This window comes from Rhinolophus sinicus, chromosome 3, assembly GCF_057876585.1.
Source record: "Rhinolophus sinicus isolate RSI-liver-muscle chromosome 3, RSI-T2T, whole genome shotgun sequence".
NCBI classification, from domain to species: Eukaryota; Metazoa; Chordata; class Mammalia; order Chiroptera; family Rhinolophidae; genus Rhinolophus; species Rhinolophus sinicus.
Genome location: NC_142503.1, coordinates 696,471 through 710,311, shown reverse-complemented (window position 1 = coordinate 710,311; position 13,841 = coordinate 696,471). Strand labels below are relative to the sequence as shown.

General features: G+C 61.8%; 1 protein-coding gene across 2 annotated transcripts; it reads right to left on the bottom strand.

Moving 5' to 3' along the window:
- Window positions 1-416: 416 nt before the first annotated feature.
- SLC6A18 (solute carrier family 6 member 18) lies at window positions 417-13,447 on the bottom strand. Of its 2 annotated transcripts, none has more exons than XM_019744615.3 (12): window positions 13,240-13,447; window positions 10,634-10,774; window positions 10,019-10,156; window positions 9,486-9,667; window positions 7,749-7,859; window positions 6,792-6,904; window positions 5,959-6,087; window positions 4,646-4,802; window positions 3,971-4,175; window positions 3,493-3,652; window positions 1,620-1,782; window positions 417-668 (listed from the first exon to the last, which is right to left on the bottom strand). In XM_019744615.3, exons 1-12 carry the CDS (start codon window positions 13,397-13,399, stop codon window positions 477-479), a joined length of 1,851 nt encoding a protein of 616 aa, XP_019600174.3. In that variant the 5' UTR covers window positions 13,400-13,447; the 3' UTR covers window positions 417-476. The 2 variants fall into 2 exon arrangements, with proteins under 2 accessions (XP_019600174.3, XP_074185230.1); XM_074329129.2 differs by lacking the exon at window positions 417-668 and adding an exon at window positions 762-809.
- Between the last annotated feature and the right edge of the window lie 394 nt (window positions 13,448-13,841).

Genomic DNA, 13,841 nt, shown 5'->3' with positions numbered 1-13,841 from the left:
TCGGCCCTTGAGGAGGGTCCATCGTGGGTCCTGGGGCAAGTGGGCGGCCATGGGTTCCCTGGGACAGTTCTCTGCGTCAGGCTGCCCACCTCCCCTGAGACAGGCCCACGCTCCTGCTGCCCGCATGGGTCCCTCACATGCTCAGTCATGACAGACCCTCCCCATGACGCAGATGTTCCCGGGACTGCAATGGGTGTGGCCTGTTTGGCAATGGATCCTCTCCCCGTCTTGCCAGGGGCTTTGCCGAGCACAGCCTGTGGCCACCCAGACGGTGCCGTGCAGGACCCCAGACTGCAGGGCCCAGGGAGCTGGACCACACTCTGCCGCTGCTGGGCAAACAGCATGGACTGTGATGAGGGGCTGGGCTGCCCGAGCGAGGCTGGAGGGCATGTGGGTGTCCGTGGCACAAGCACAGGTGTCGGGTCAGGATGAATATAATGGAGGCACACAGCTGGGCCCTCCTGCCGCCCCCGCCCTCAGCACACCCCACTGTCCTGCAGCTCCAGGCGTGTGTCCTGCCGCGTATCCTCCTGCTTCCGCCGGCGCTGGGCGAGCAGCTGGGCCAGCGCCACCCCTGGGACCCACAGTGCAGGAAGCAAGGACAGCAGCACGCAGATGGCCCACACCCAGCCCGGGTAGGACTTCTCCTGCTTCAAGGGGAACTGCTCCTGAAGGACGCGAGGCCACAGTGAGCACCGGGAAGTGGACAGCATCAGCCCCCACCCCCACCCCCACCTCCCAGGGCGGAGCGAGGCAGACCCTTGGCTACGTGGACCTGGGTTGTACGGGCAGCTTCACTCCCTCTGTTCCTGAAACAAACCAGCAGGTGGAGGGATGGAAAAGGTGCCCTGACCACCCCGAGGGGCCCCACCTCAGCCTGATCCCCTGGGCATCGTCGGACCCCACGCTCCCTTCTCTCCTCTACGAGGGGGGCAACACCTCCCACGACTTGCGACCCCCTTGAGAGGTCCACAAGGCACGGCTGTGTCTCTAACAGGATGACAGTCACGGAAATGCTTTGAGAAGCGCAGTGCCACTCCTGCTGCTCCTGCCTTGGTGTCTGGGACAGCATCCCTTTCTAAGGGCAATTTGGAACGAATTACTCCCACGCTCCCGACAAGGGGCACAGTGAGTTTCAGAGCAGACAGCTGGGTGACAGGTGGCTGAGCACAGCCCGGCGGGCGAGGGCTGGGCCAGAGTGCGGCCTGCGCACCCTCCCTGACAGGGCTTGGTGGCAGTTCTAGGACACGTGCTGTGTACCCCTTCTCTTGTCTCAGACCAGGGGTGGGCAGTGTGCAGTGCCTGTCCCCACAGCACTTGGGACGTGCAGCTGGAGGCCATGTCCCTGTACGTAAGGCTACTGGGACCTGTGATGTTGACAGAGTCTGGAATCTCTCCTGACCTCCCGCCACTGGCCAAGGACCTTGCCCAAGGTTCCCTGGGCTGCCAGAGTGGCCTCTGATGCCCCCAGAGGCCACTGGAGTTCCCATAGAGTCAGCCACATGGTCACTCAGGGTACAGTTGTCCACCATGAGGGTCATCTGGGCGCTGGTTGGCACCAAGGCCAGGCCAGACCCGCAGTGGGTCTCAGGGATTCTGGGTCCCTCTGAAGGACCTACGTATTGGGGGTTCCAGGCTCTGTAGCTCAGCGGCGTCTGGGTCAGGAGCGCGAAGTAGGCCACAAAAATGGTCAGCAGGAGCAGGGGACTGATGACCTTCCAGGTCACCCGCCAGTAGAGGCCCGGCCACCTCCCGGTCATCCATTCTATGTCATCACAGAACCTGCCACACAGACACTGGGTTCAGGCCCTCCCGCCAGTGCCCTGCCGGTCTGCCCACCCACTCAGCCTACAGCTTCATCCAGTGTCACCAAGACATGGCCTGTGGGGCTGTCCCCACCTCCACTCCATCCTTTGCCCCATGCCTTCCTGAGCAGCCGCCAATGGGCAGCACTCACAGATCCCGACGAGGGCTCAACCCCCTGGCCGACATGGGAAAAAGGCCTGAGTGAGCAGGTCAGTCCTGCCAAGGGACAGCGCTGACCAGGGGCAGCCAGGCAGCAGGGAGGCGGTCAGCCCGGCCCCAGCCCAGCACCTGGGTGAGGTGCCAATGGACTGGACCTGTAGGTTTCACCCCAGGAGGCTCAGCGACCAGGTGAGAAGCAGCGAAGCTCCTGCTAGCCCAGCTGTGGGAGGGAAGCTGGCACCTGACCTGGTGCCCTCAGTGCACAGGGTGGAGAAGCCACCTTTGAGCCACTCTGGCGCAAGGGTGGGGACAGAGGTGACCCAGGAAGTGCAGCAGCTGCAGCATCAGTGATGCCCAGGATCCGACTGGAAGACAGGCACCTCCTCGCGGCCCCTCCCCTGCTTGCTCCCCTCCCGATCCCCCCACCCCCCCACCCAGCTCCACTCCAGACGGTGCCTGAGTGTCTCCTGAGACCCAAGGCTGGTCGGAGTCCAGGGCTCACTGTTCGTCCCACACACCAGGTCAGGCCCCCACCAGACAGCTGCCTCTCTCTTCCATCTCTCCGTGTGGTCAGTGTCCACCTCGGGACAAACGCACTGGCCCCTGGGCCCACAGAACAGATGAAGGCCCTGACATTCATTGTCTCCCAGGACCCCTTGGAGCCAAGGACAGAGAGCACAACCTCTAGGGCCACTCATGCAAAGCTGTGGTCAGGGGTGGCAGGTGTGAGTATGGGTGTGAGTGACAGGTGGGAGTACAGGTGTGACAGGTGTGAGTGACAAGTGTGAGTACAGGTGAGAGCAACAGGTGTGAGTGCAGGTGTGGCAGGTGTGAGTACAAGTATGATTGACAGGTGTGGTGTAGGTGTGAGTACAGGTGAGTAACAAGTGACAGATGTGAGTACAGATGTGACAGGTGTGAGTGACAAGTGTGACTACAGGTGTGAATATGCGTATGAGTGACAGGTGTGAGTACAGGTGTGACAGGTGTGAGTGACAAGTGTGACTACAGGTGTGAATATACGTATGAGTGACAGGTGTGAGTACAGGTGTGACAGGTGTGAGTGACAAGTGTGACTACAGGTGTGAATATATGTATGAGTGACAGGTGTGAGTACAGGTGTGACAGGTGTGAGTGACAAGTGTGTAGCAGGCCCAAGCCAGGTGGGGATGGGCAGGATCAGTGCCGGGCCTTCTCACAGGCCTCCAGGCAGGAATCCAGGTGGGCATCCAGGAAGGTGGATCTCCCAGTGTCCTACTGTCCACCTGTCCTTGGACTTGAGGAGTCCACCCTGCATGGCTGGTGGCCGTTTGTCACTCGCCTCCCCACAGACTGGGAGGCCAGCACGGCCAGGCTGGCGGGTTGTGTGGGTGCTTCTGTGGATCCCAGGGAGGGGCCTCAGGTGGCTCCGTCTCATCCCCGTCCCCATCCCCGTAGCTGCCCCGGAGACCAGCTCCACGATGCCCAGGCGTCGCATACGTGGATGCCGGGAGCAGAGGGGCGGGAGCCGAGGGGCATGAAACTCACCGGTCCAGCCCGTACACGTAGGCGATGCCGACCACCTCGAAGAAGGCGAAAAGGATGAGGTTCAGGGAGGCGGCGTGGCTGTCGAAGACCTCGAGCCAGTAGCTCCCGGACTGCAGCGTGAAGCAGGTGGCCGAGAGGAAGCAGGCCAGGCAGGCCGCCCCTGCACACACACGACACCGCGCAGGCAGGTCGCCGGCGGCCCTCCCAGCTCCTCGCACCTGCTCTCCCGTCTGCTCATCCCCACCGCCACCTGCGCTGTTCCCAGGGGCAGGAGGACACTGGGGTTGGCCTGAGCGTGCAGTGTGGGCGCGGGAGGGCTCTCTGCTCCCTGCACCCTGACCCTCTGCTCCCCGGTGACATACTCGGGGACATCCAGTCAGCACAGGGCCACCAGGACAAGCCCCGAGAGGACCAGCCCTCCACTGGGGCTGCAGCCCAGCTCCTGAGCCCTCGTGGAGGAGGGCATCTGGCCACTCACCAGTTAGGACCTCCTTGGGGACCCATGTGGGCAATACCCCCACATCCAGGAGCGGTGTGATGATGCTTTCCATGTACCCAAACATGGATGACAGCCCCAAGGTGAACAGCATGGAGAAGAAGAGCACGGCCCACACGGGCGAACCCGGCATGTGCAGGATGGCCTCTGTGAAGACGATGAAGGCCAGGCCTGTGCCTGAGGCACTCTGCAACACACAGACGCAGCACGCTGGGACACACACGCAGCACGCTGGGACACACACGCAGTACGCTGGGACACACACACGCGGCACCGGGGACACACACACCAACGTGTCGTACACATGACACACACATGCACCAACATGCTTCCTGGCCTCAGGGCGGAGGCGGGGTCCCTTGCTGTCTGGGCTGTGCAGGGACAAGACACACAAGCACGTGAGGGAAAGGAACCTTCGTCCTCTGACAGCCTTTAGCCAACAGGTGATGTGGGACCCAGGCGCCTTGGGCTCAGGCCCCCATCCCACCTCTGCCCCAGGAGCCGCCTCCTGAATGCCCACCCCAGCCTGCCGCCCTGGTGCCCAGGACTCAGCGCGCCGTTTTTGTGGCTGCCCAGCTCCGGTGTGGCCTGGCTCTGCGCATCAGTAACGCCCACTCCCCCGTCAGCCACCTGCAGCGAGGCCAGGCCCCTCAGTACCTTATCCAGAAAGTCTTGCAGGCGGCAGGTCTCCAGGTACAGCCCGGCCACCCTCTCGGGCTGGGTGGAATTCAGGTGTGTGAGGACGGTGGCATAGTTGTCCCGGGAGATGCTGTGCTCAGGGAAATCAAACTCATTGATGAGGCGGAGGACGTTTCTGCAGGGACAGAGAGAACACCTGTGGCCACAGCGGGGCTGCTGATCATTTACCTCATGCACACGGTGGGGAAGGAAGACTGTTCTCAGCCCAGAGGGGGCCCAGGCCTGCAGGGGAGTCTCCCTTGTGGGCACGACTAGACGGTGGCAGCCCTGCCTCCTGGACCTGTGGGTCCCCCGTGGGCACTGGGCACAGCACTCCCTAAGGGTTGCAGTAAGGGTGGCAGCCCCAGCGGATGTTTCAGCATTTGCAAATTTGCCCACTCCTTAAACTTATTTGTAACCTTGGAATTCACACCCGCAGCTCTTCTGCGGTTACTTGGGGACGCAGCCGCCTGGAGTGGCGCGTCCCGCCGAGGTCGGCTGGCTGTGCGATGCTTTCTTGTTGCCCCACCACTGTGGGCACTGTCCTTGACACAGCCTCGCTGAGGCCTCGGCTTTCACATTCTGTCTGCTGTCGGTGGTGATTCTGGTGTTTCAAACTCTCAAGCGCAGCACGGCCATGCTGTCCTAAGGGCCTCCCAGGACACACATCCAGGAGCAGTTCATGGATTAACAGCTTGAGTTCCCAGGCGTCTTGGTGGAAGCGGCTGGCAGAGCTGAGTGGGGACCATGCTGTTCACCAAGGTGCGGCCCGCAGCCTCTCCAGAACCTTCCAGGAGGTGCACACCCTCAGCGGCTCCCAGAGCGCCCCATCCTGGGAGCGGCCGCATCTGTCCTTTTCTTCCTCCCTCTGCTGGCACAGCCCAGTTGGGACATGTGTCACCATAGACATGGACATGGCCGGGTCGCCCTCTGGGGACTCTTAGCGGGGGTCCCTCCTGCCTCTTCCAGGTCCTGGTGCTCTAGGCCTTCCTAGGCTTGCAGCAGCGTCACTCCAACCTCTGCCTCCCTGTCATGTGGCCCTTCCCTGTGTGTCTGTGTGTCCTTTTCGGTCTCGTACGTATAGGGACGTGCTCATGCATTTGGGGCGCCCTCTCCAGTGTGACCTCATCCTTACCCACACTATCTGCAAAAACCCCATTTCCAAATCAGGTCATGTTCTAGGTTCCGGTGGACGTGCCCTTTGGGGGACACTCCCCTAAGGAAATAGAGGGTCAGGGTGTGGGACTCCCGGGCAGCAGCCCCTATCGGTGGCCTTAGGGCATGGCACTCACCCATCCAGGCAGCGCCCGAGGTCTTTGGCCGCCTTAAACCCCAGGACAGAGAAGACGGTGATGGAGGCGTAGAGGGAGGTCATGCTATTGACCAGGGCGATGGTCAGTGCGTCCTTCTCACAGTCGTTCCTGGGCCGACATAGGTAGGCACAGGCGGCTCTGTGGTGAGGCTCCTCGGGGAGGAACGTGGTGCCTGCACCTCAGCGCCCCCACCGGGACGCCCCCCGCTCTGCTCCTGGGGTCTCAGGACGGCCCTGCCTCCACGGCCCCAGGGCCTCGGGCACAGGGACAGAGGGCTTTTCTGGGCATTCCTGGAGGCTGGTGGTGGGTAGCCTGCACACAGCTATTTCGAGTGACAGCTGAGGCGGTAACTTGTCAATGCTGAGAGTGAAGCCCCGGCCCACCTTGTCCCCGCCCCGCACCTCCTGGCCCAGCTGCCTGCACCAGCTCTCGCTGTGCAGCTCACGATGCCGCCTCGAGGTCCCGCTCTGGCTCCCTACGGAGCGGAGGCTGAGCCTGCTCCAGGGACCACAGAGGAGCACACACTGCATTTCTGCTCTGCGACCTCGTGCGTCACACGCGGGGCTCGCGGGGTCGGTGTCAGCCCCCAGTGATGACCTTGTTCCTGGGTTTGACTGCCTGGCTCCGAAACGGACCAGAAGCTGCCATAGAGGCCCTGACGTCCAGCCCTCAGGGGATGACTCAGTAATTGCTAGAATCCCCAGGTCTGGTCTTATCTCAAGTTCACCCTAGGTCACCCTCCGTCCCAGGCAGTGAGTCCCAATAAAGATGTGCTGAGTGTGGGGATGGGTGCCACCCGAGCCCCACCCTACCTGGGCAGGTTGTAACTTGCAAACGCGATGTTTCCTCCTATTGCCAAGGACAGAGAGAAGAATATCTGGGTGGCTGCGTCCAGCCACACGCGGGGGTTCTGGAGGGTGTGCATCTGGAGGGGACAGGGGACAGGAGAGCCTTGTTGTGCCACAGATAAGCCACCATGGCCCGGGCACCTGCTGTCCCAGAATGGTGCCAGGGCTTCCTCCAGGGTGGCTGTCATTAATGCTGTCACCTGCTTAGGTCCCGGGACAGCAGTAGACCGGCCAAGGACCTTGGAAAGGCAGTTAGCACAGCAAACTCGGCCTCAAGTCCTGTGGCATCTCAGATAACCCACGGCTCACGTCCACATGGACGTGTGGGTGTGAGAACTTGGTGGCAGACCTCAGGGCCGGGAATGGGTCTGGGCGACCTGAGCCTGGATGTGTTTATTCTGCTCCTCAGACCTGCTGGACTGGGCAACTGGAGGGCCCTCGGGGGGTCCATCTGCACACGGTGCCTGATGTTTCTGCCGCCGGGGGCCCCGGGGAAACCTACCTCCACACACAGGTGCCCCTTCCCTTCCCCTGGGACGGGGCACTGCCTGGGGGCCTGGGGTCTGGAGAATGTGGGGTGGTCTAGAAGGGCTGTGGGCTCTGGTGGGCAAGCGCCTTGTCCTGTGGGCGCTCGCCTGCTGGGGCTGGCCATTGGACGAGCTCCCAGAGGTGTGCAGCCCAGGGCCCTACAGCAGGACACTGGTCCCCAGCCTGCCTCTCCACTGACCCCCGGGCCCCCAACACCCCACAGGCAGGCACCAGAGTCTGCATGTCCTAAACGGCGTCCTCCCCCCTCCGCTCCAACCCTGACCACCTCACCCCCACCCCCACCCCATGGCCAGGGCATGGGACAAGTGGGCTGGGCTGTGGCCCTGATGGCAGTGTCCTCTGGAGCCTGGACTTCACTGGATGGCCACTTACGTTGGGGGTGAACAAGTAGATCAGCCCTTCGACCGCCCCGGGCAGGGTGAGTCCTCTGATCAGGAGGATCGTCAGGACCAGGTAAGGGAACGAGGCTGTGAAGTAAATCGCCTGTAAAAAGGCCAGATTGTGAGACTTTTCAGTGACATCTGTTCCATATAAAAACCTTCAGAGAAGCAGGCGTGCGGCACCGCCTCGTGGGCCAGTGACCCATCACGTGTCTAGGACTCCAGCTGGGTTGGGGCAGAGGGCACTGTAGGGGTGGGAGTGGGGGTGGACTCCAGTGACGCTCGGGGGGCTTGCGGTTCACGGCCATGGTCGCCTTGGACTCGCGTATGCCTTGTGCCCGCGGGTCACCTGAGGTGGGCACTGACCCCCTGGTGGTGGCCTCCGTCGTCCACACTGCAGGCCCTCAGCTCTCGCTCTCCCCCCAGCCCCCAGCTGGCTGCTCACAGAGCCCTGGGGCTGCACACCTGCCCACACCCTCCCCCCCAGAGCAGGACAGTTCCCAGTTCTCAGTCAGGTTTGGGCAGGGGTCTGTACACCAGTGTCCATGCAAAATAAACCCACAAGTGGACGCCTTCCCTCACTGCCCCCAAGCCTCAAATAAAGACTGACTTGGGGGTCACCCAGACCCATCTTTAGGGACGTCTGTAGCAGTGTTATGTGGAATTTTTGGCTGGCTTGTGGGGCCTCCTGGGGTCCCTGCTCTGCCTCAGAATTGCAATCCTCTCAAGCATGATGACCCTCACATGGGAGTGACAGTGACTTGTGCGCACTGGGTCCGTGGAGAGCTGCACAGCCTTCCACGGCAGCCGGGACTCAGAGGCGCCTGGACTGCACGCGGCTGCTGTGTCCACTGGACTTGCCCACGCGGGTCTACAGGCTGTGCTGGGAGGGGTGTGGATGGCAGTGACCCAGGGTGCGGCCCTGAGCTGGGCCCCTGGAAAGGCAGGCTTGCGAGCGGGCCGGCAGGCCCTCCTGGTCCTTTCTGTGTGGAAGCCACACAGTAGGTTTTTCTTCACTATGTCTTTCTCTTTAAAAGACAGTCAATTGTTTCAAACAAAAATGTAACAATGCACTTCCTGTTGCAACGTGCAATAAGGTGTATGACTGCAGCATGAAAGCAGGGAGGGAGATGCAGGTGTGACGCAGGGAGGGCCTCCTTCTACCTGCCGCGCTGCTCAGGGGGCCGCCATGGGCTGACGCACGAAGACAAACGAAAGCGCTATCGCTAACGGGCCAGCAAAGCTTGCAGAGCGCGGCCGTGGAAAAGAGCCAACAAAGAAACAGGGACAAGGAGAAAACCAACACAAGAGAACTTGAACCAGCCACATCGGTCATCGCACTAAACGTAGACACTCTGAATACCCCGAACCAAAGGCAGGAATCAGCAGATCAGGGCAAAACACAAGACCCCAGAGCACGCTGTCAACAAGAAGCACACTTTAAACCCAGAGGCCCTGACACATTAAAAGAACAAGAACATACGACGTGGACATGGTCAAAGATGGCAGGTGGCTATTTTAACACGTCAGGTGACTTCAGAATGAAGGCCAGGACCAGGGTCAGGATGGTCCCTTCCTAGTGAAAAGGGCTAGTGTTCTCCTGGAGACACCACCGTCCTGCCGCCCACGGCCCTCCCAGCAGGGCCTGTAAACCGTGTCATCCCTGGTGGCACCGGGAGACCTCTGCAGCTGCAGGAGCTGAGGCGTGGGGCCGGCCGCAGACTCTCACCTTCCCCGTGGACTCGATGCCTCTGATGACGCAGAGGTACACGACCGCCCAGCAGGCAGCCAAGCAGGCCAGCAGCCGCCACTGCACGGAGCCGCTGTGCTCAATGGCAGCTGAGACATTCAGCGTCTGCCGGTACCAGAAGTAGCTCACGGTGCTCGTGGCCTGGCACTCCTCCACGAACCCTGGAACCAGGCAGTCCCGTCATGCGCTGGCCACAGGATGCCGGCAGGACTCAGGCTTTGCAGCCCCCCCTCCAGGAGCCACTCTGGGGGCGCGGGGCCTGCTGGCAGGACCCCGGTGGGGTCGGGACCTAAAGACCTAGCTCAGGAAAGCAGCCCCCTCCCTCTCAGCACCGTGGCCGAGCACGGCCGCCAGCCCCACAAGCTGCACTGTGAATAACAGGGCATACGTGGGCCCCGGGTCCAGCAGTGAACAGACACACGGGGCGAAGAGAACTGGAGCTGAAATGCGTGGCTTCAGAGCAGCCGCGCAGGCTCGGGCAAGGCGAGTGCGACGTCCCGGCCCTGCGTCACCTGTGCGGTTGAGGTCCAGCGGGCAGGTGGCCCAGGGCAGTGGCTGCTGGAAGGAGTTGAGGAGGTACCACAGCACCCAGGTCAGGACCATGTTGTAGTAGAGGCTGATCAGGAAGGACACGGAGAGGCAGCCCAGCCCTGCAGGCAGGCCGCCGTCACCACCTCCCGCTGCAGCGGCCTGACGCCTGCCCCCGGGCCATGCCCACTGCCCACAGCTGGCCTGCCTCTGGCCACACTGCCTGAGGGGCAATGCCTCCTCTTGTGACCCTCTGCCCACCCCGTCCCCATGCCCACCAGCTCCTGGGCCGTGCTGGCCTGATGTGCACAGCCCGCAGTGACTGAGGACACGGCCCACGACTGTGTCCTCCTCTTGCACCCTGAGCTCACCCCACAGCACCCCCCACCCAAGTCGTTTGTCAGGGGACCAAATGAGGCCTCCACAGAGCGTGACGGGGACGCTGCTGCCTGGTCTCGGGTCTCCCTGCCCCTCACATCAGGGCACCTCCTACTCTGCAGGCTCCAGGCCGCTGGCATCGTGCCCACGTGACGAGCAAACCCGCAGCCCCCACCCTGGCCTCCCGAGCACTGGTGGGCAGGGGGCAGCAGGCTGCATACCGACTCCGCCCAGGTAGGGCGAGATGGCCATCCAGACCCCGACACTGCCTCTGCGCAGACGCTGCCCGATGGCCAGCTCAGCGTGGAAGAGTGGGATCCCCTCCAAGACCAGGGCAATGAAGTAGGGGACGAGGAAGGCCCCTGCAAGGACGCGGCGGTCAGCAGTGGATGGACAGAGCGCAGCGCACACAAGCACTGCGAACCCCTGAGGGGACAGGACCCGTGCGCTGCTTCAACAACAGGTGGGCTGTTCTGCTCCCACGGACACCCCAGGACCGGGGCCGGGAGCTGGGCTCACTGACCTCTGCAGCTTCTCCCTGAGCTGGCTGGGACCTGTGTCCCCACGGCCTCTTACCTGCAGCCTCGCCCACACGCCTGCCCAGGTGCCAGGAGGTGGGCCACACAGCACAGCAGGGTGAGGGCCCCACGGTGCCCAGAGTGGAAGGAAGAGAACAAAACGCTTGGTCCCATGGGGTCGATGGGTGGCTCAGTTGGTTAGAGCGCGAGCTCTGGGCAACGGGGCTGCCAGTTCGATTCCCACCTAGGACAGCGAGCTGCGCCCTCCACAACTAGAATGAAGTCAATGAGCTGCCACTCAGTTCCCAGGTGGCCTGATGGCTCAGTTGGCTGGAGCACGTCCTCTCAACCACAAGGTTGCCGGTTCGACTCCCACAGGGGATGGTGGGCTGCGCCCCCTGCAACTAACAACGGCAACTGGACCTGGAGCTGAGCTGCGCCCTCCACAACTAAGACTGAAAGGACAACAACTTGACTTGGAAAAGTCCTGGAAGTACACACTGTTCCCCAATAAAGTCTTGTTCCCCATCCCCAATAAAATCTTTAAAAAAACAAAAGAAAAGAAAAATCGCTTGGCCCCCAGCACTGAGCGGGGCCCTGGCCCCTCCCGGAGCCCACAGCCCACAGACGTGGGGACCCAGCGCCATTAGGACCGGCAGCTCCCTCCGGTGGGCACTGCCATGTGTCAGGAGAACAGAGTCCCCAGCAGCCGGGTGTCACTGTCACCACAGAGTACAACGGTGTTTATGTGACAGTCATTGCCAATTCTGTTACAATGTTGCCTGATTCTTACATTTGAAGAGGAAATTTACAAAGCTGAGTGATCACGAATGTGACAGAAAACACTTGTCACCCCCGTGTGATGCAGATTGAAAGTGTGGCACATTGCCATCGCCTGCTTGCCACTTACATCCTGTCTCCCAACAGTCACCGTGGTCAAAGTGGTACAAAAATGGCCTTTGCACACATGGGGGTACGTTTGTAGGAAAAGAGAGAGTTAAAGAAATTTAAATATTTCATGACATTTTACCAAGTGTTTCACATCTGTAAATGGAGGCTAAAGGACTATTTCAAAAATGGGGGACCCCCCTTTGCCAAGGACTAGGGGTTCAGGTGGTGACAGGCACTGTGTTGTCCCTGGTAGCCCTGGGGACACAGGCCACCGCGGCGACACGGCCCTGGGGACACAGGCCACCACGGCGACACGGCCTCGCCCTGGTCAGCCGCAGCCCAGGCCTGCGGTGACGAGGACTTGGGAGGTTAGTCCTCGGACACTCCGGGCCCATGTACCCTGGACATGGATAACCACTTACGGTGAGTGAAGCGTCAGACGTTGGTGACGCCGGTGTGTCGGGCCTCGCTTCCCGCCCACGCCCCGTCACACTCCTTTCTGATGCAAAGGGCATCAGAGGGCCCCTGGGGCATCAGGGCCATGTAGCTTCCTGAGGGGCCGTCCTGCCACCAACCCCAGAAAGGCTCTGACACCCATCGGGCGGCAGTGACAGGCAGGCCCCTCAGTCAGACCCTGCTTCTGTCCGCTTCGCTCTGCAGAGCCCTCCTGCCCCGTCCCCCTGCCACACGGCCAAGAGAGTCACCTGTCTGTCTTTGAGAAGGGAAGGATGATGCCCCGACCAGAAAACGAGGCATGAGAACCCAGCACCCCCATTTCCCGGGCAGGCAGGAGGCCAGAGTGACCATTCAAGGGAGAGGCCACTCGCATCTCCAAGCGGAGACCCCATGGAGCCAGGTGACCACCACCAGGGAACTTGGGAGCCCTCAGATGTCACAGGTGCAGAAGGAAGCTGGCACTGAGCCCAAAACGGCCCCTACGAGGTGGGACCCCAGAAAAGGGGGAACCTGGCCTGCAAAGTCCCCCACCCATCGCGTCTGGGGACAGACCCGAGTGACATCATGTCAGGTCCCGAGGATGGATGCTGTCGGTACCCTCACGTCCCCAGCACTATGGGTGGAAAGTGACATTTCTGCTGCACGAAGACAGACAAGTGTCTGGAGAAGTGACTGCAGGCTGTTTTCCCACCACCCGTGGCCCCCTGTGGACCTGCCGTCTTAGGGAAGCTTGTGGGTGAAACCAGAGCCCCTGTGACACGAACAGGGGTGCCAGCCTGGCAGGTAGCACAGCAACGCCAAGGCCAGGCTGAACAGAAGCAGCGTTTGGAGGGTTCCTCTGAGTCCCAAAGGCCCTGGTGCCCTGTCCCCAAAGGGCCAGGTTTCTCCCTGGGTGGTGGTGTATCTCTAATTCCCAGGGTGGGGACTGGCGGCCGCTGTCCCCTGGGCCCATGCAGGCTCACCTCCGCCGTGGCTCTGGCACAGGTAGGGAAATCTCCAGAGGTTGCCCAGGCCCACAGCAAAGCCCACGCAGCTGAGGAGGTACTGTAGCTTGCTGTCCCACTTGGGCCTCTGGTCCCCGCTGCCGCCCACTGGTGGGTCTGGTCCTGGGGCACACGCCATGCCCGCTCTCCAGTACTGAGGAGCCGCGGAAGCCCTGGCAGTTCCCCCTTCAAGTGCAGGCCCCGTCATTTAAAGTAAAACCGTGGGGCCCGTTAATTGGTAACCAGGGCCAGGCCCGAGCTCTGGGGCCTCATCCCTCCCTGAACCCCTCCGGCCCCTACCCGCATTGTTCTGACAGCCTGCGGGTGCCACCACCAAGGAACCGGTCCCTTCCAGGGACTCTCGGGCCCCAAGTCCAGGGCACATGCAGCTACTTTGTGAGATAATCGTTGACTCACACATCCTCGTCCCATTCTGCAGGCAGCCCGTGAGCCCAGCTCCCCTGATGGCAGCATCCTGCAGACCTTGTGTCGAGGTCACAGGGCGCTGCTGGCATCCATGTGTCAATTCAGGACCTTCCCCCCCATGGTCCCTCTTGGCCCCTTTCATGGCCACACCCACC